This window comes from Callithrix jacchus, chromosome X, assembly GCF_049354715.1.
Source record: "Callithrix jacchus isolate 240 chromosome X, calJac240_pri, whole genome shotgun sequence".
NCBI lineage: Eukaryota > Metazoa > Chordata > Mammalia > Primates > Cebidae > Callithrix > Callithrix jacchus.
Window position 1 is genome coordinate 68122072 of NC_133524.1, and position 22571 is coordinate 68144642.

The following is a 22571-nucleotide window of genomic DNA, read 5'->3' on the forward strand; positions in this document are numbered from 1 at the left end:
ATCAGAAATGATGAGTTTGTGTCGTTTGTAGGGACGTGCATGAATCTGGAGAACATCATTCTCAGCAAACTGACACAAGAACAGAAAATGAAACACCGCATATTCTCACTCATAGGCGGGTGATGAAAAATGAGAACACATGGACACAGGGAGGGGAGTACTAAACACTGGGGTCTATTGGGGGGAAATGGGGAGGGCCAGTGGGAGGGGGAGGTGGGGCGGGAGAGCCTGGGGAGAAATGCCAGATGTGGGTAAAGGGGAGAAAGGAAGCAAAACACACTGCCATGTGTGTACCTATGCAACTGTCTTGCATGTTCTGCACATGTACCCCCAAACCTAAAATGCAATAAAAATTTAAAAAAAAAAGAATACATATAAATCAGCAACAGGTATATGAAAAAATACTCAACATCACTAACCAGCAGGGAAATGTAAATTAAAATCACAATGAGATATATCACTTCACATCTGTTAGAATGTCTATTATCAAAAAGATAATGATAAGTGTTGGTAAGGGCAAGGAGAAAAGGAAACCTTTGTACACTGCTGGTGGGAATGTAAATTAGTATACCCATTATGGAAAACAGTATAGATGTTCCTTAAAAAATTAAAAATATCACTACTATATGATCCAGTAATCCCACTTCTGGATATAGATCCAAAAAAAGTAAGTATCTTTAAGAGATATCTGCAACCCCTTGTTCACTGCAGGGTTATTTACAATAGCCAAGCTATGGAATCAACCTAAGAGACCAACAAGGTATGAATGGGTAAAGAAAATGTGCTTATATATACTAGTCTGCCATAAAAAGGAAGGAAATCCTGTTTTTTGTGATAACACCGATGAACCTGGAAGACCTTAACCTAAGTGAAATAAGCCAGCCTCAGAAAGACAAATACTGCATGATTTCACTTATACGTAGATTCTGAAAGAGTTGATTTCATAGATGTACAGAGTAGAAGGGTGGTTGCCAGGTGGTTGGGGAACAGATGAGGAGATGTTGGTCAAAGGGTACAAAGTATCCAGGCACAGTGGCTTCTGTCTATATCCCAGTACTTTGGGAGGCTGAGGCAAGAAGATTGCCTGAGCCCAGGAGTTCAAGATCACCCTGGGCAATATAGTGAGACCCCCTTCTCTCCAAAAAAAAACAACCAGAGAGCCTTGGTGGCATTTGCCTGTAGTTACAGCTACTCAGGAGGCTGAGGTAGAAGGATCACTTTAGCCCAGAAAGTTGAGGCTGCAGTGAGCCAGGATCATGCCACTGCACTCCAGTCTGGCAACAGAGCAATACTCTGTCTCGTCAAACAAGGAAGGAGAAGGTACAAAATTTTATTTAGGCTATATGAATAAGTTCTGGGGCTCTACTGTACAGCACAGGTATTATAGTTAATATTATAATAATGTATTGTATACTTGAAAATTGCTAAGAAAGTAGATCTTAAATGTTTCTGAACAAAAAAAACACTGTGAGCTGATGAATATATAAATTGGCTTGATTGTGGTGATCTTTTCACAATGTTTAATGTATTAAAATATCATGTTATATACCATAAATATATATAAATTCTGTCAATTATACCCCAATAAACCTAAAAAATAGAGGAAACAAGAATAAAGATGGTGAAAGTAGAATGAGAAATTATTTTCCATAGTTTCAGTGTATCACTCACAAAATACTTATGAATAACAAAGGGGAAATGCATAGGTTTATGGTGAAAAACCCTGGAAGATACGATCTTAATCAAGAGATCAAGGCTAGCACCACCAGTAATAGTATAAATCAATCCTGTATACCACCCAATAAGAAGCTATTAGAACACAGAATCTCTTCTGTGATTTTTCTGGCCCCAAATTCATAACCTGTTCTAGTCATGAGGAAACTTTGGCTAAACCCATATTAAATCACATGCTACAAAATGACTCATTTATAATCTTCAAAACTGCCAAGATCATGAACCACAAGGCAAGAATGAGGAAGTGCTCCAGATTTCCAGATTGAAGAAGACTGGAGACTATGTATAATTTTAGATTGAAACCATTTGCTATATAGGACATTATTGGAAAACTTGAATTAAGTCTCTAGGCAAAATGTATACAGGAGTTCTTTGTACTATTCTTATAACTTTTCTATAAATGTGAAATTGTTTTACAAGTTTTTAAAGCCTAGAACAATGTCTGACGTGACACATAACAGGCAACATATGTTTACTGAATTAAGTTCTACATTATGACACCCAATTTGGGGAAAAAGACCAATCTCACAAATAAATACTATGTATGTAATACTGGAAACATTCTCCCTAATATCCAATTATGTCTCCATTATTAATTCCTCTGTGATAGTAAAGACTGACGTAGCCATAGGCACTACAATAGGAGAGAAAGAATGGTAAGGGAAGATAAAATGAAAACACAAAAAACTATGTATTTAGGAGTTTTCATGAGCTCCAGTCTGGGATACAGGCTTTATCCTATCAAACCTCTCAGATCTCCAAATCCCAGTGTAGAAAAATACTATGGCAGTAACGTGATTAACTACTATCAACCTTGTCAGAAGACAAATAAACTCCTTTTTTTTTTCTTTCTTTTCTTGTATAGCATGAAATATGGAGCAAATGTTAGGAAAATTGTTTGACAATAAAAGACAAAGCAAAGAAAATTTTAAGAAATATTCCATATCGGCGAAATATGGTGGCTCATGCCTGTAATCTCAGCACTTTGGGAGGCCAAAGTGGGCGGATCACTTGAGGCCAGGAATTCGAGACCAGCCTGGCCAACATGGTGAAACCCCATCTCTACTAAAAACACAAAACGTAGCACAGGCCTGTAATTCCAGCTACTCAGGAGGCTAAGGCATGAGGATCACTTGAACTCAGGAAGTGGAGGTTGTACTGAGCTGAGATCACACCACTGCACTCCAGCCTGGGCGACAGAGTGAAGACAAGAGTTTTAAAAAAAAATGAAAAGGAAAAAAAAACTACAAAGAGGAAAGTCCAAACTTTTTAACAGTTATTTGTTTCTATTTAATTCAAGATATATATGAAATAAACTATAATATTCTGGAAAAAAAAATGAAAAGAAAAAAGAAAAAAGAGAAATATTCCATATAGCTTTTTCAAATGCCCTTTCTGGTAAAGAACAAAGGAAGCAAAATATTTCAACGATCAGTTACTTAAGTGGAACTGATCTCAAATAGAATCTCTGAAAGGTTACATGAAGTAGTAATGATTTTTCCTGGAACTTGAAATAGCATATTTTTAAACTCTTGGAGAATGCAGATTTCACTCACCATTTCAGGGAGCCTCACCAACATATCTTTACATTGCAGTACACACATAGATGCTCTTTGAAAATCCCCTTGAAAAACTGCCTGAAAAAGACAAAGAATGTCAATAATTGGTTAAAATAAAATGACAAAGTTGTCTCTAAGTCAATTTTAGCATATTTTAACTAGTGTTTAAAAGTCTTATTTTGTTTTCTAATATTTTTAGCAATGTTAACTGTTCAAGCTAAACATGACAGTTTGCTCAGAATACAGATGAATAAGTGGTAAGAATCTTTGGTGACACAGAGTTGATACTAAATGAACAGGAGTCATTTACTTTTTCTGGAAATGCAAAAACTGGTTGTACTACCTTATGTTATTATATTATGAAATAATACCAGGTCTACTAGATGCTTCTGCAATTTGAATAGCTCTCATGTAAACTTCTATATTAGAGGAATTAAGTTAAACAGCAGTCTTTGTCTTAAGCTCACAATAACCTCACAGTCTGAACTGTTATGTATATCCACTGTGAAAAACAGTTTATCAATTAGCCAGACATGGTGGGACACACCTATAGTCCCAGCTACTCTGGAGGCTAAGGCGGGAAAATTGCTCAAGTCCAGGAGTTCGAAGCTGCAGTAAGCTAAGAAGATACCAGTCCACTCCTGCCACAGATGAGAGCAAAATACCATCTCTTTAAAAAAACAAAAATTGAGTAAAAAGAAAAGCAGCTTAGTACAATCTCATCATGAAGCCAGAAGAGCAACTCTGCCATTTATTATGTATAACTTTGAGCCTTAAGCTCTCACAGATTGTTTTCTCATCCATAAAGTGAGGTGACTGTACTAGACTATCTGTAGGGTTCCTTTCAGTTCTACCATTCTATGACTGAACATCCCAAATGAATGAAAACATGGATCACACATTACTTTAGCACTTGTGGAAGAGGCTTGTTTCAGCCATTTAAGAACTTAGTTTAATCAGGCACGGTGGCTCATATTAACTAGTGTTTAAAAATCTTATTTTGTTTTCTAATATTCTTAGCAATGCTAGTTGTTCAAGCTAAACATGATAGCTTGCTCAAAATACAGAGGAATAAGTGGTAAGAATTTTTGGTGACACAGAGTTGATACTGAATGAGTGGGCACTTTGGGAGGCCAAGGTGGGTGGATCACCTGAGGTCAGGAGTTTAAGACCAAAATGGTGAAACCCTGTCTCTACTTTAAAAAAAAATAGCTGGGCATGATGGGGGGAACCTGTAATACCAGCTACTCCGGAGGCGGATCTCAGTGAGCTGAGATCGCACCACTGCACTCCAGCCTGGACGACAGAGCGAGACTGTCATCAAAAAAAAAAAAAAAAAAAGACAACGCATTAAGAAAAAAAAACCATGGATACACACAAGAAAATAATCTTATAAAGTACTACATTTGGTATTTTCTTCTCTTCTTTATGTGGTATCAAATATTATTGTGCTTTAAATAATAAAGGAATTGAGTAGAGAGAATATATAAACAACGTAAGATGTTAGCTAGTTTTGTCCTCTACCTGCTGAATAGTAAGCCTGACATCTTTCTGAGTAGATACTCTTATAAGGCTTTAATACTAGATATTATTAAAGGGGAAAATAAATTGCTAACACAAGTGCCTCTATAAGCCAAATCACTATATAGAGATTAGAAAATAACATTCCTGTCTACACTATATTCTATGAATACTTGATGATTAATTCATTATTTAAAGTGGAGAAAATCTTATAAAAGAGAAATGCTGAGTGACAAACCTCATATCAGAGGATGAATGCTGCTGTCTGTTCTTATATAAAACAATATGAAATTTTAATGTTCAAACAACCCATAAAGTGTCTATCATTACTCAGATTTTATCTTAAAAAAATCAAAGTTCTAATAATTCAGGCGAGTTCTGAAAATTTATTCATCTTCCTATGACTAGAAATCAATATTTCAAGCCCAAGAGATAAAGATTTCAAGTAAAAGAAGTCTTAAAGAAGAGGCAGCATAATACAGTGCTGTAGCAACCTTCTGTGAGCATCAGACTCACCAGCAGAGCTTTCTGAAAATCACATGCCCAGCTCTCACCACTTGGAGATTGTGATTCATTAGGTCTGGAGTGATGCCCTGCCTATACTGATGTAGTGAAAAGAATATGGGCTTTGCATTTCCAGCTTTTCCACTTCTTGGCTCAGTGAACTTAGGCAAGTCACAATCTCTTTGAGGTTCTGTTTTCTTAAGTGTAAAATACGGATAGTAATGTCTACAATATAGGTTTGATCTTATGAGGATCAAATGAGATCACAGATGTAAAAGCATTTCATAAACCGTAAGTCAGTATTCAAAAATGTGTACAATCTGGGCAGTCAAAACTACCATCAGGGCTGGGTACAGTGGCTCACCCCTGTAATATCAGCACTTTGGGAGGCCAAGGTGGGCTGATCACCCGAGGCCAGGAGTTTGAGACCAGCCTGGCCAACATGGCAAAACCCTGTCTTTACTAAAAATAAAAAAGTAGCTAGGCATGGTGGCATGTGCCTGTAATCTCAGCTACTTGGGAGGCTGAGGCAGGAGAATTGCTTGAACACGAGAAGCAGAGGCTGCAGTGAGCTGAGATCCCACCAGTGTACTCCAGCCTGGGCAACAGAGTGAGACTCTGTCCCTACTCCAAAAATTGATCTACAAATTTAATCCAATTCCATTAAAATTCCAGTTGGCTTTTTTTTTTTTTGCAGAAATTGACATGCTGATCTTAAAATTCAAATAGAAATTTAAGAGGCCTAGGACTATGTGCAATGTTCTGAGACACGACACTGAAAGCATGATCCATAAAATTTAAAAAAATCAATAAATTGGACTTTATCAAAACTATATTCTGTGACCCTATTAAAAAGGACAAAAAGACAAGCTACCAAGAGACAATGTTCATGAATAATTATCTGACAAGGGAATCATATCAAGAATATACAAATAACTGTAAATTCACCAGTAGACTATCAATCCAAATAGAAAATAGACAAGAAAAATGACAGACATTTTGCCTAAAGGAAGATACAGATGGCAAATAAGTAAATGAAAAGAGGTTCAACATCATTCGCCATTAGAGAAATGCAAATTAAAACCACAATGAGATATTACTATACATCTATTAGGATAGCTACGATAAAAAATTGGTCACGGCCAGGCGCGGTGGCTCAAGCCTGTAATCCCAGCACTTTGGGAGGCCGAGGCGGGTGGATCACGAGGTCGGCAGATCGAGACCATCCTGGTCAACATGGTGAAACCCCGTCTCTACTAAAAATTACAAAAAATTAGCTGGGCACAGTGGCGTGTGCCTGTAATCCCAGCTACTCAGGAGGCTGAGGCAGGAGAATTGCCTGAACTCAGGGGGCGGAGGTTGCGGTGAGCCAAGATCGCGCCATTGCACTCCAGCCTGGGTAACAAGAGCGAAACTCCATCTCAAAAAAAAAATTGGTCACAATACCAAATGCTGGCAAGGATGCAAAGAAATGAGATCTCTCATACATTGCTGGTAAGAATGTAAATGGCGGCTGAGTGCAGTGGCTCACACCTGTAATCTCAGCACTTTGGGAGGCCGAAGTGGGCAGATCACATGAGATCAGCAGTTCGAGACCAGCCTGGCCAACATGGCAAAACCCCATTTCTACTAAAAAGACAAAAATTAGGTAGGCATGGTGACACACACCTGTAGTCTCAGCCACTCGGGAGGCTGAGGCAGGAGAATCACTTGAGTCTGGGAGGCGGAGGTTGCAGTGAGCTAAGATCATGCCACTGTACTCCAGCCTGGATGACAGAGCGACATTCTGTCCCCTACTCCCCCCAAAAAGAATATAAATGACATGGCCACTCTAGAAAACAATCTGGCAGTTTCAAACAAACACAACTAAACATACCCTTTATGTCCACACAAAAGCCAGTATGAAAATGTTCATGCAAACTTTATTTACAGTAGCCAAAAATTGGAAACGATCCAAATGCTTTCAATGGTGAATGGCTAAACAAAGGTACATCTATAGCATAGAATTCTACATAGCAATAAAAAGAGAACAAGGATGGGTGTGGTGGCTCATGCCTATAATCCCAGCACTTTGGTAGGCCGAGGTGGGCCGATCACTTGAGTCCAGGAGTTTGAGACCTACCTGGCCAACACAGTGAAACCCCATCTCTACCACAAAATACAAAAACATTAGCCAAACGTGGTGGCACATGCCTGTAATTTCAGCTACTTGGGAGGCTGAGGCAGGAGAATTGCTTGAACCCGGGAGGCGGTAGTTGCAGTGAGCCGAGATCACACCACTGCACTACAGCCTGGGCGATAGAGCAAGACTCTGTCTCAAAAAATAAAAAAAAAAGAATAAACTCTTAATACATACAACAAGAAGGATGGATCACAAAAAAAAAATGCTGAGTGAAAACTACCAATATAAAATGGTTGCATACTGTATTATTCCATTTATATACCATTCTTAAAATGACAAGCTTATAGAGATAAAGAATAGGTATTGGTTGCCTGGAGTTTTGGATGACAGGAAAGGGGTATCCCCATAAACCAGTGGTGTAAGGAATCTGTGTGGTAATGAAACTGTTCTGTATCTTGATTGTGGTGGTGGTGGTGAACATGAATCTACACCTACACGTGATAAAATTGTATAGAACTATACACACACACAAATGAGTTCATGTAAAACTGGTTAAATCTAAATAAGATCTGTGAATTGTACCAATTGTCTATTTCCTGGTTTTATATTGCACTATATGTATGCAAGATATTACCACTGGGGAAAAACTGGGTGAAGGGTACACAGATTTCTCTTTACTGTTGGCCAGGCACAGTGGCTTATGCCTGTAATCCCAAGGCCTTGGGAGGCTGAGGCGGGCGGATCACCTGAGGTCAGGAGTTTGAGACCAGCTTGGCCAACATGGTGAGACACTGTCTCTACTAAAAATACAAAAATTAGCTGGGCATGGTGGCGCATGCCTATAGTCCCAGTTAGCTACTTGGGAGGCTGAGCCAGGAGAATTGCTTGAACCCAGGAGATGGAGGTTGCAGTGAGCCAAGATGGTGCCACTGCCCTCCAGTCTGGGCAACAGAGTAAGACCCGTTCTAAAATAAAATAAAATCACATTTATTAATACCACCACCAATTTCGTCAAAAAAGACTAAATATTTAGGCAGTGGCTCATGCCTGTAATCCCACAACTTTGGGAGGCCAAGGCAGGTAGATCGCTTGAGGCCAGGACTTCGAGACCAGCCTGGCCAACATGGGGAAACACCATCTCTACTAGAAATACAAAAAGAAAAATTAGCCAGGTGTGCTGGCGTGAGCCTGTAATCCCAGCTACTTGGGAGGCTGAGGCACGAGAATTGCTTGAACCTGGGAGGCAGAGGCTGCAGTGAGCCGAGACTGCACCACTGCACTCCAACCCGTGAAACAGAATGAGACTGTGTCAAAAAAAAAAAAAAAGACTAAGTATTTAGATGCTACCAAGCTCATGGTAGTGGTACACATTTTCTAAACTTTCAGTTTTTACCTAAAAGCTCAAACTTTACCTCAAAACATACTGTCAATTGTTTTCCTAGAAGTTATATGCTAACCTAAGTGTCCATCAACAGAAAAATGAATAAAGAATGCAAAATGTGGTACATATACACAATGGAGTACTATTCACTTGGTTTATTTTTATTTTCTTATTTTTGAGAGGGAGTCTCACTCTGTCACCCAGGCTGGAGTGCAGTGGCATCCATCATCTCGGCTCACTGCAACCTCTGTCTCCTGGATTCAGGTGATTCTCCTGCCTCGGCCTCCCGAGTAGCTGGGATTACAGGCGGCTGCTACCAAGCCTGGCTAATTTTTGTATTTTTAGTAGAGATGGGGTTTTACCATGTTGGCCAGGCTGGTCTCAAACTCCTGAGCTCAGGTGATCTGCCACCTCAACCTCCCGAAGTGCTGGGATTACAGGTGTGAGCCACCGCGCCTGGCCCATTTCATTCATTTTTATGAAAACATCTGCTAAATAGCCAAGTTCATGTGCCAGTCATTCTTGAAGTTAAAAATAGTTAATTCAGGCTGTGCTGTCTTTCCTTTCCTTTTTTTTTTTTTTTTTTTTTTTTTTTGGACAGAATCTCACTCTGTTGCCCAGGTTGTAGTGGCAGGAAAGGAAAGGAAAATAAAAAGGAAAGAAGAGAAGAGAGAGGGGAGGAAAGAAAAGGGGAGGGGAGGGAAGTTAAGGAAAGGAAATGAACGTTGAAAGGGAAAGGGAAAGGAAAGTTGGCAGGGCAGGGCATCTCCAGGATAGCCTCCATCATAATCTTTATAGGTAAGCTCATAGCCCCTTCCAAGGTGTGACTCTGTCAGCTTCTACAGTGGTCTCATTTTAAATAGGGGAGGGAGCAGAAGCAAAACATATTACTCTTGCATCTGCAGATGATGCACAGCGCAGAAAGAGTCATTACCAGTAATCAAGGGAAATGGGGAACTAGGAGAAACACCAAGATCTATAGTTATTTTTACAATTCTAAAAGATTACAGAAGGATAATCTGTGGCACAAGCACATACAGAAAATTATCCCTCACCTTGCAGGTGGACATAGGGGTTGAGGAAAAGTAAAATGTTAACGATTGTTAGGAAGGTCATGTGACCACTTTAGACAAAGTCTGTGTCGCACCTAACCTAAGTCATTCATTTGGCACTTAATATTTTCCTTTTTCCAGTTTTAGAAAATGTATTCATGGCCTATCTCTCAAGCTAGCTTATAATTTTCTTAAGGAAAATGACCACATATTACATCTCCACTCACACGTAGCACTGAACACTGCATGTAGATCACTTATATGTACAACTATTACAGTACCCAATTTTTTCTACCTTGTATAGTGATACTTTATCTTGCCAACTAAACTATAATCCTTGAGGATAGGGTATGTGATTATTTGCATTACTCCACAAAACCTACCATAGCAATCTGTTCATAGAAGACATTCCTTGTCTGTTGAATAATTTAATAAATAATAAATAAAGCAATTATCTAACTGGTTAAATGGTAAGTGCCTAGAGAAAGAGAAGGCCTATATAGATATCTAAGAAATACCTCAGGAGATTTATTAAGACAGAAAACTCATTAACAAACACTGATATTAACTGCTATTTTAAATGTCTCCTCCCAAGCAAATATCAACAAAACGCATAAACACTAATGGAGAGAATACCTTAGAAATGGAAAATCAACTTACAGCAAAAAGAATTAGCCTTCACTTCAACTTCTGAAGATGTCATCACTTATCAAAGTGAAGAATTATATGGTTCTCATAACTACTAACACTTTTAACCAGCTATAAAATATACCATTTAGATATCAACATCCACAACACTGAAGAAGTGCTACAAGACTTTCTGAAATCATAGGATCTTGGTGTTGAAAAAGGGACATAAGGGTCATAGTAGTCAAATTTCCTACCAAATGAAGGAATTCCATCTGCAATGTATAAATATTAGGATATTCACACCTTTGCTTCAGTCTTCCAGTGAAAACAGACTTACAATCTTGCAGGAAGGCTATTCCATTATAAGATTATATCACTGATAAAAGGTTACTCCTTACATTAAGCCAAAATCTGTCTTCCTATGATTTCTACCCATTGTTCTTCATTCTATCCTGTGGAGTTTAATTTCCCTTTAATACCATAGTCCTTAAAATATTCAAAGAGAGCTATCATTTTTACTGTCTTCTTTTTCCAAGACAGGCATCACTATATTCTACAAATATTTTTCATATGATATAATTTCTACACTAACCCAGTGATTTTAAAGTGTGATACCTAGCAGTTATCACAATACTCAAAATGTGAATTAAGATGTAGACACTATTATCTATTAACATGCCTAGGATTGTGCTAGCTTTTTTTGCAGCTACATCACATCACTGATTAAAGTTTGAGCTTGTGGACAATTAAAATACATAGGTCTGCTCAGTCGCAGTGGCTCATGCCTGTAATTCCAGCACTTTGGGAAGCCAAGGTGGGAGGATCACTGGAGCTCAGGAGTTTAAGGTCAGACTAGACAACATAGTAAAACCCTATCTCTACAAAATAAAAAATTTTTTAATTAGCCAGGCACAGTGGTATGCGCCCATAGTCCTACCTACTCAGGAAGCTGAGGAATGAGGATCCCTTGAGCCCAGGAGGTTAAGGCTGCAGTGAACTATGATTGGGCCATATTACTCCAGCCTGGGCAACAGAACAAGACCTGTCTCTAAAACAACAGCAACAAAAATACCACACATACGTCTGGCCAGGCATGGTGACTCACACCTGTAATCCCAGAACTTTGAGAGGCCAAGGTGAGAGGAATGCTTGAGGCCAGGAGTTTGATACCAGCCTAAGCAACAAAGCAAAATCTTGTCTCTACAAAAAAAATGATAAATAAATAAGAGAAAATTAAACAAAACCTAAAGAAATGAAAAGAAATCCCATGTTCATGGATTAAACACAATATTCTTACGATAACAATATCCCCCAAATTGTTCTACGAATTCAATGCTATCCCTATTCAAAATTCCAGCTGGCTTCTGTGCACAAATTAACAACCTGATCCTAACATTCATATGGAAATGTAAGGACCCAGAAACATCCAAGCAATCTTTAAAAAGAACAAAGCTGGAGGACATGCAATTCCTAATTTCAAAACTTACTACTTAGCTACAGTAATCAAGACAGCATGGTACCAGCATAAGGCTAGACATATAGATTAATGGATTAGAATTAAGACTCCAGAAATAAACCCTCACACTTACGATAAATTGATTTTTGACAAAAATGTAAAGGTCATTCAGTATGAGGAAAGAATCATTTTCTAAACAAATGGTACTGGGACAATTGGATAGTCACATACAAAAGAATCAAGTTAGACCCCTACTTCCCATGATACCTGAAAATTTACTTAAAATGAACCATAGATCTAAGTGTAAGTGCTAAAACTATAAAACTTTCAGATGTAGAGTATAAAACTATAAAACTTTCAGAAGCCCTCATATATTACTGGGGGGAGTGTAAAATAGTTCAGTCACTATGGAAAACATTCTGGCAGTTTCCCAAAAGGTTAAACACAGAATTACAATTACCATGCTACACAGCAATTCCACCCCTAGCTATATACCAAAGAAAATTAAAAATATATGTACACACACTGTATATGAATGTTCACATTAGAATTATTCACAATACCCGATAATTGGAAATAACTCAAATATTCATCAATAAATGAATAGATAAACAAAACATGGCATATTCATACAATGAAACATGCAATAACACTGATGAACCTTTAAAGCAATTATGCTAAGTGAAAGAAGCTCATCACAAAAGACCACTTATTGCATGATTCTATTAATATGAAATGTCCAAAATAGGTATGTTTATAGAGACAGAAAATAAATTATGGTTGCTAGAGCTAGGGTCAGAAGCAATGAGGACTGCTAATATTGGTGGGGGTTTCTTTTTGGGGTGACAATTATGTTTTAAACATAGCTTGTGGTGCATATTGCACAATTCTGTGAATATACTAAATTACTGAATTATACAGTGTAAATGGGTGAATTTTTTGGTATATGACTTATATCTCAATAAATATGTTAAAAAATTTTAAAAAGGACTTTTGTTTTTTGTTGTCGTTTTGTTTGTTTTTTGAGACAGAGTCTAGCTCTGTCACCCAGGCTGGAGTGCAGAGGCACAATCATAGCTCACTGTAACCTCAGACTCCCGGGCTCAAAGGGATCCTTCCTCGTCAGCCTCCCTAGTAGCCAGGACTACAGGTGCACACCTTGAAGCCTGGCTTATTTTTTCCTTTTAGTTTTTGGTAGAGATGGGGTCTCACTATGCTGTCCAGGTTGGTTTCCAATTCCTGGGCTCAAGCAATCTTTCCACTTCAGCCTCCCAAAGTACTGGGATTACATGCATGAGCCACCATGCCCAGCTGGGGATTTTTCATTTCCAGAATTGTATAATAACAGAAAGCAAGCTCATCATAGCTCAAATGCACACCTAAGTGTATAATGACAAAAGGAGGAAACCCACAAGATAAACAGAGGTAAAGTATAACTTTAAATGGTGTGTGATCGCAGCAGACTTTGGAAAGCGTCAATAGACAGCTCAGAACAACTGCAAATAAAAAGGCTCTTTTCAGGTAAATGTTTTAGGCAGACTGTGAATGTAAGAGAGAGTCACAGAGACAGGTGTTTTACGTAGAGATTGCTGCCATAAATAAATAACAGATGTTACATGCAGGGGTTGAAAATGATGTTTAGCTGTATATCAGTCTTCTCACCCTTAGCCACCCCACAGATTCCAATCAGCATTACTAACATCATCTTCAGATATGACAGAGATAAAAAGATCAAATTAATGCCTATAAAAGGCCAGTGACATCCGACTTTCTTCCAACAGGCTATATATCATCACTTTTACATTTACATATGGAAAACCGCCACTGGAAGGCCCTGGTGCCCATGATACCTACTGACTCTGCTTGGTAAGAAAGCACTCTGAAGTGGTCTTTCTCAACAGCCATCTTCTCCACGGTCAACTCAGTCTCAGGGGAGCTCCTCTGAATTAATTTCATGTATAATTGCTCCAGATTCTGGAAAGTAAAACCACAGTACAATGTAACAATGAGAATAACCACAGATATTGCCTCAGCTAAAAATCAATGGTAACTTACCACCTCAGCAGCTTGAAAACATTCATCAGCAATTAGAAAATTTCCAACATCCAACCACCCTTTTCCTATTTTCAAATTCATCTAGAAGAGAGAAATGAGAAAATAATTTTTAAAAATTAATACCTCTCCCAAATTGGTTAGGGGAATACTACAGAAAATATTGAATCCTCTGTCCATATTCAGTCATATAACTCACAGAAAATAAAAAGCAACAGTTAGCATTTGTTAGAGCTCTGTGTTCTACTTTGAACTCCATAATTTAAAAGAAATGGTTTCAAAGAAAAAAAGTAGCCTCTTTTCCATGGCACCTGGAAGGCATATAGCTGTTACAAGACGAAGCTGAACATCTCCCTCCCAGACACTGGCTGCCAGAAACTCATTGAAGTGGACAACGAACGCAAACTTCGTACTTTTTATGAGAAGTTTATGGCGACAGAAGTTGCTGCTGACGCTCTGGGTGAAGAATGGAAGGGTTATGTGGTCCAAATCACTGGTGGGACCGACAAACAAGGTTTCCCCACGAAGCAGGGTGTCTTGACCCGCGGCCGTGTCCACCTGCTACTGAGTAAGGGGCATTCCTGTTACAGACCAAGGAGAACTGGAGAAAGAGAAAATCAGTTCGTGGTTGCATTGTGGATGCTAATCTGAGCATTCTCAACTTGGTTATTGTAAAAATAGGAGAGAAGGATATTCCTGGACTAACTGATACCACCGTGCCTCGTCGCCTGGGGCCCAAAAGAGCTAGCGGAATCTGCAAAACTTTTCAATCTCTCTAAAGAAGATGATGTCCACCAGTATGTTGTAAGAAAGCCCTTAAACAAAGAAGGTAAGAAACCTAGGACCAAAGCACCCAAGATTCAGCGTCTTGTTACTCCACGTGTCCTGCAGCACAAATGGCGGTGCTCTGAAGAAGTAGCGTACTAAGAAAAACAAGGAAGAGTCCGCAGAATATGCTAAACTTTTGGCCAAGAGAATGAAGGAGGCTAAAGAGAAGCGCCAGGAACAAATTGCGAAAAAATGCACTTTCATCTCTGCGAGCTTCTACTTCTAAGTCTGAATCCAGTCAGAAATAAGATTTTTTGAGTAACAAATAAATAAGATCAGACTCACAAAAAAAAAAAAGAAGAAAAAAGGTAGCAAAAATTAACAGACTTAAAAACATGAATTGCTGGGCGCAGTGGCTCATACCTGTAATCCCAGCACTTTGGGAGGCCAAGGCAGGCAGATCACCTGAGGTAAGGAGTTTGAGACCAGCCTGACCAACATAATGAAACTGCATCTCTGCAAAAAATATCTAAATTAGCCGGGCGTGCTGGTGGGCACCTGTAATCCCAGCTACTCAGGAGGCTGAGGTAGGAAAATCGCTTGAACTCGGGAGGCAGAGGTTGCAGTGAGCTGAGATGATGCCACTGCACTCCAGCCTGGACCACAGAGTGAGACTCCTTCTCAAAACAAACAAACAAAAAAAGAGACACACCTTCTGAGGAAATATTAAAAGAAAACATTGAGATAACTTAGATAGAAAGAGAAAGTTCTGAGAACTTAATGCTTCACACACTTGAAGAAAGGTATATGATAAGCATTAGACTACTTGAGTTCTAGTTTTTAATTCCATCTGCAATAAAATTTGGATTAATCCAACAAATGTTTACTAAGTACCTTTACATTCCAGTCTCACCGAAGGAGCTCACAGTATTGTAACTGGTAGATATCTAAATAAATAGTCAATATGCAAATTCCACAAAAGTTATGGAGGCAGACAAGTACTAAATGAAGATGGAAGACTGAATACACACTACAGCCCCCTCTTCTACCATAAATCCTTAGAAATGATAATATATAGAAATATGAGAAAATGTGTATGGTACATATTCTTATTCAATGAATCCTGGAAAATAAGGGGCATTTTCAACAGACATGAAATTGTGGAGAACCTCTGATAAACAGATAGCAAATGGGATAAAACAGAAACCCATATCCCAACATGCACAAAAATGCAAAATGTGGAAACGGCCCTGGATGCGAACAGTAGGAACATCAGGCAGTCGACCTCCCCAAGAAAGGTATCTTCCTCCCTCCTTCCCAGAAAGGAACAGTGAGTACAATTACTTTGGCTGGACAGAAACAGAGTTCTATGTAGCTGACAATACAGATTAATGAAAAACATCCAGTCCTACCTCTTCATCAGTCACTGGATTCAGGTTATAATACAAAGTGTGACACAATATTCATAGAAGATTATCACAGAATTTCAAATCAAATATGAACAAGAATTACCCAACAATTGAGAGAAACAAATGCCATGAAAGGACATCATACTCAACAAACAGAATATCTGAGAAAACAGAATTGAGAGAGCTAGCAAATGGAAACATACATAGAATAAAATTATAATCCACAGAGTTAAATAATAGTGACAATGAATAATAAGCCTTTTCAGTTTTCATCATTTGGGATCAACAAAGCCCAAAATGCAAATGTTAGAGGTGACAGAAGGTGGAAAGTTAAAGGGAAAGAGAGGTAGAGAGAATGGAAATATCCTCACAAAGTAGCAAATGAAGAGATAAATTCCAAATTTGATTTTAAAAAAAAGAAATAAAGTTTAAATATATTACTAAGGGCTGAGCATGGTGGAGTAGCTCATACCTGTAATCCTAGCACTTTTAGAGGCTGAGGTAAAAGGATGACTTGAGGCCAGGAATTCTAGACTGCCTGAGCAACATAGCAAGACCCTGTCTCTACAAAAAATTTAAAAATTACTTGGGCATGCTAGCGCACACCTGTGGTCCCAGCTACTATGGAGGCTGAGGCAGGAAGATCACTTGAGCCTGGGAGGTGAAGGCTGCAGTGAGCCATGATCATGCCACTGCACTCCATCCTGCGCGACAAACAAGACCCTGTCTCAAAAAGAAAAAAATGTATATATTATTTTAGGCTGGGTGCTGTGGCTCATGCCTGTAATCCCAGCACTTTGGGAGGTCAAGGTGGGTGGATTGCTTAAGCTCAGGAGTTCAAGACCAGCCTGGGCAACATGGTGAGAACCCCATCTCTACCAAAAATACAAAAAATTAGCTGGGCATGCTGGTGTGCACCTGTGGTCCCCGCTACTTTGGAAGCTGAGGTGGGAGGATTGTTTGAGCCTGGGGTGCCAAGGTTGCAGAGAGCCGAGATCATGCCATTACACTCCAGCCTGGGCGACAGAGTGAGATCCTATTTCAAAAAAAAGTATACTTTTTAAGTATATACATATATACAAAAAATTATATATGTGTGTATATATAAATATATATAATTTAAAGATTTGAAAGACAGCCAACAGATAAATTTAAAATAGTATAACAAAAACTGAGAGAGATGGGAGAGGTAACATGATATGAGATAAATCCTCATCCATCATAATAGCAAATAAATAGATCATAAATAAAGCTGATAAATCAAGAATTAGTTATTGGCCAGATGTGGTGGCTCATGCCTATAACCCTAGCACTTTGGGAAGCTGAAGCGGGCAGATAGCCTGAGCTCAGGAGTTCGAGACCAGCCTGGGCAGAATGGCAAAACCCAGTCTCTACTAAAAATGCAAAAAACCAGTTGGGCATGGTGGTGCATGCCTGTAGTTCCAGCTACTCGGAAGACTGAGGCATAAGAATCGCTTGAGCCTGGAAGGCGGAGGTTGCAGTGAACTGAGATCATGCCACTGCACTCCAGCTTAGGCAACAGAGTGAGAGCTTGTCTCAAAAATGAATAAATACATAAAAAAGAATTAGCTATTCTATTTTTTTACTGTATTGTTACTGTTATCTTTATCAGATTTTTTGGTAATATTTTCAATCCATGGTAGGTTGAATCCAAGGATTCAGAAACATATTGCCTATAAATTATTCTGACAAAAATCAAACATGAATCAGAACAAGCTTCTAGATCTAATTATCAGTTTACAGAAAACAAGAGTTAGAGGGAACAATGGACTATTAAGTGACACCATGAGGAGGCATCAGAATCCAGAATTTAGAAAACTCTATAGGACAACCTCATTTCTTCAACAAATAAATCTGTTCAACAGAGTTTTTCTTAAAAGAGAGAAGAAAACATGTAGTTTAATTAAAACAGACATATTAACAAAAAACAAAGTATGGATTATCTTTGGTCCTGATTTTAAGAAACCAATTGGAGAGGGGGTGAAAGAACTAGCTATTTGATTTGGGGAAACCTTTATTAGGTTTTATCAGGTGTGATAAAGGGAACTGTGTTTGCTGAATATAAAAAATACCCTGTCTTGGGGGACGTGGGGAAGCACTGGGACACAATTACAAGGTTGGGCAGGCCCCATCTGGGAGGGGTTTGTGAGTAAGTCCAGGGCCCCTGACTGCTGAGGAGATGTATAAAGATGGGCTTCCTCTCATGGGGGTCAGGCATAGACTTGACCAAGGTGCCAGCTATTCACCAGAAAAGAATGGTGTCTTTTCTAAAGCAAACTGTTGTGCACACCGGATAGTTCCTCAACCACTCTTCTACATTTAGTGAAGAGAAACTGGCAAACCTTTATCTTTGTATCCAACAAATTGAAGCAGCTCTCAATGTTTTAGATGCAACGTTGTCATCTATACCAGGCCTAGATGATGTTACATTTGAAGTATCTCCTTTAAGTCCCACTAGTGTCACAAATGGATCACATTCTGAGGTTACCTCAGAGTAATCACAGCAGGACAGTACACAAGACTCCGGACCACAGGAAAATCAAGTAACAGCAGAAAATATCTTAATTGTAGACAAAGATTCAAGATATGTCATATATCTCAAAATGGTTCAAGTGGTATACCAGTGATGGCAATAAGAAACAAAATGATATCAGAAGGACTAGATCCAGATCTTCTTGAGAGGTCAGGTGCTCCAGTGCCTGATGGCAAAAGTGAAAAAACTGCAGAACAAGTTCACACAGAGAATCTTCTTTTAGTGACTAAGCTTAATTTTGATAAAAATTACATGTGCATGTGTATTCCAAAATCATAAAACCAACTCAAATGCCCATCAATCAACGAGTGGATAAAGAAACTGTGGTATATATATCAGCCATATAAAGGAATGAATTAACAGTATTTGCAGTGACCGGGATGAGACTGGAGACTATTATTCTAAGTGAAATAACTGAGGAATGGAAAACCAAACATTGTATGTTCTCACTGATATGTGGGAGGTAAGCTATGAGGACACAAAGACATAAGAATGAAACAATGGACTTTGGAGATTTGGAGGGAAGAGTGAGTATGGGGCAAAAGATTAAAGACTATAAATATAGTGCTGTGTATACTGCTCAGGTGATGGGTGCACCAAAATCTCACAAATCATCAGTAAAGAACTTACGTAACCAAGTATCATTTGTACCCCAATAATTTATGGAAAAATAGAACATAAATAAATATATGTGCATGTGTAGAGGTACATTTATACTCTATAAGAGACTGGACTCTCTTAGTCATAAAAATATCAAATGGCCACATATACACCACCAAGCTTCCACTATTTTTTAAAAAATAAAGCATTTACAACCTGAAGAGAATTACATTGTCTTTTAGAAACACATGCTGAAATACTTATGGGCAAAATTATACCTTTTGAATTTGCTTCAAAATAATCCAGCGGGTTGGCCAGGTGTGGTGGCTCATGCCTGTGGTCCCATCAATTTGGGAAGCCAAGGTGGGCGGATCACCTGAGATCAGGAGTTTGTGTCCAGCCTGGCCAACGTGGTGAAACCCCATCTCTACTAGAAATACAAAAATTAGCCGGGTGTGGTGGCACATGCTTGTAATCCCCGCTACTCAAGAGGCTGAGGCAGGAGAATCGCTTGAACCCAGGACGCAGGGGTTGCAGTGAGCCGAGATTGTGCCACTGCACTCCAGTCTAGGTGACAGAGCGAGACTCCACCTCAAAAAAATAAAAAATAATAATAATAATCCAGTAGGACCAGAGGTTTGCTATTCAAGAAGTTACAGAAGAAACAAGAGTGGCCATAAGTTGATGATTACTCTAGCTGAGTGATGGGTAAACGGGGAGAATTATTGTACCATCTTATCTGTTTTATATGTATTTGAGCTTTTACATAATAACATATTTTTAAATGCTGGGAAAAATATTTTCCCACTTAAAAAAAATGTACTTTCCTCTAAAGAGCAAGAGAGTAGATAGGGCTGCGTGTGGTGGCTCACGCCTGTAATCCCAGCACTTTGGGAGGCTGAGGCAGGTGGATCACTTGAGGTCAGGAGTTAGAGACCAGCCTGGCCAACATTGTGAAACCTCTGTCTCTACCAAAACAAACAAAAAAATACAAAATTAGCTGGGCATGTTAGCACATGCCTGTAATCCCAGTTACTCAGGAGGCTGAGGGAGGAGAACTGCTTGAACCCAGTAGGTGGAGGCTGTGGTGAGCCAAGATCATGCTACTACACTCCAGCCTGAGCAACAGAGTGAGACCCTGTCTCAAAAAGAGAGAGAGAGAGAGAGAGAGAGAGAGAGAGAATATATAAAGAGGGATGGAGCAGAAAACCACGTTTTATTACTTTCATTACTTTTCCGAATAATTTAATTTTACATAAACATACATTTGTATTTTGGGAGAAGGGGGAAATAAAACTTTAAAAAATTAATCTGTTAGGCCAGGTGCAGTGGCTCAGGCCTGTAATCCCAGCACTTTGGGAGGCCAAGGTGGGCAGATCACCTGAGGTCAGGAGTTCAAGACCAGTCTGGCCAACATGGTGAAACCTTAGCTCTACAAAAAATAGAAAACTTAGCTGGGTGTGGTGGCGCACCCCTGTAATCCCAGCTACTCAGGAGGTTGAGGCAGGAGAAAAGCTTGAACCTGGAAGGCGGAGGTTGCAGTGAGCCCAGATGGCACCACTTCATTCCTGCCAGGGCTACAGAGCAAGACTCCGTCTCAAAATTTAAAAGATTAATCTTTTAAATAATAGAAATATAAGAGGAAGACTTCCACTATCAGTCATGAGGGAATTGCTCAATTCAAACTGACCATCCCACTCTAAACAACCCTAAAAGCTGACAAAATATAACTGTGTGAAGGCACTGGAGTGGCTACAATCTTTGCAAGAAGGAAAACGCACAAGGTGAACCCTGTGTTCAACTCAGTTTTATCATATTATATATAATACAGGATTTATCAGACTACCGTCATAGCATTTTACATGAACAAATTCCACCACTATGTGTTTATAGTTTACAAAGCATTTTTCACAAAAACTCTAATTTTAACTCAGTAACACTCTAACGTAGATATTAATATTTTCAGTTTACAAATGAGATAACTAAGTATTCTTCCAAGGTCACATAGCTAGTAAGCAGCAGACCTAACCTAGGTCTTCAAACTTCAAATCCTGTACTCTTCTCCTTATTTACTTAGGGCTTCAAATTTTTCATTAGAAAAACTCATTTAGAACGAATACCATTCCCTTAGATGAAGAAACAGTTACTCTATCAAGTGAGAGGTGAGAAAAGTAAAAAATAAATCATCAACCCAAAATTATAAATTCAGCATTTGGTTCACTAAACCACTGTAATAACCACAGTATTCTGAGAACTTAAACTGTAGTAAATATACCATTATAAAAGAAAAACCCAACATAAAAGGATAGCACTAAAAAATTCAACCCCCTTACAGTTTCACACTAACTTTAACCATTTTCATAGGAGTAACAACCATCTCATTGCATCCCCATTTTCTCCTAAATTAAAACTTACCATAATCAGTCGTTGAATACCTTGTTCTGAGGCAAATGAGGTTTCACACATACTCAGCAACTTGCAGGCAACATAATGTACTGCAAAACAGTAATTAAACAACCATAAACACAAAACATTCATTCTCCTTTTATATACACCAACAAAGAGAAAAGATTGAAAAGAAGCCAGTTTTGTTGTTACTAAAAATAAAAATTATAAAGACCTTTTAAAAAAATGAATTTTCAAAAGAAAATGACCTGAAACTTATTATAAGAATCATTTACTGAATGCTTCAGTAAGAGATTTATTTATTTTAATTGTACTTCGGGCTCTGGGGTAAATGTGTACAACCTGCAGGATTGTTGCATAGGTACATACATGACATGTTGGTTTGGTGTCTCCATCCCCCGCATCTCCTGCATCAGGCATTTCTCCTGGTGTTATCCCTTCCCATCCTCCCCCCACCCCCGCTATCCCTCCCCTTCCCTCCCCTCCACCCCCTCACCTAGCCCTGTGAGTGTTGTTCCCTTCCCTGTGCCCAAGTGCTCTCATTGTTCATCACCCGCCTTTGAGTGAAAACATGCAGTGTTTCGTTTTCTGTTCTTGTGTCAGTTGCTGAGAATGATGGTTTCTAGATTCATCCATGTCTCTACAAAGGACACAACTCGTCGTTTTTTATGGCTGCATAGTATTTCATGGTGTAGATGTGTCACACCAGTCTATCATTGATGGGCATTTGGGTTGGTTCCAGGTCTTTGCTATTGTAAACAGCACTGCAATGAACATACGTGTGCATGTATCTTTATGATCGAATGATTTATAATCCTTTGGG

General features: G+C 38.9%; 1 protein-coding gene and 1 pseudogene across 2 annotated transcripts in view; one reads left to right on the forward strand and one right to left on the reverse strand.

Annotated features, from left to right (window-relative positions):
* The window catches only part of TEX11 (testis expressed 11), a 359673-nt gene that overhangs the window by 294127 nt on the left and 42975 nt on the right, over window positions 1-22571 (reverse strand). For both annotated transcript variants that reach the window (XM_035288474.3, XM_078362393.1), the window contains exons 5-8: window positions 21758-21837; window positions 14015-14095; window positions 13814-13933; window positions 3291-3371 (exon numbers count right to left, since the gene is read on the reverse strand). In XM_035288474.3, the coding sequence (XP_035144365.3) occupies window positions 3291-3371; window positions 13814-13933; window positions 14015-14095; window positions 21758-21837 (362 nt within the window). The remainder of the gene's footprint in view (window positions 1-3290; window positions 3372-13813; window positions 13934-14014; window positions 14096-21757; window positions 21838-22571) is intronic.
* LOC100414388 (WASH complex subunit 3 pseudogene) lies at window positions 18389-18972 on the forward strand (annotated as a pseudogene).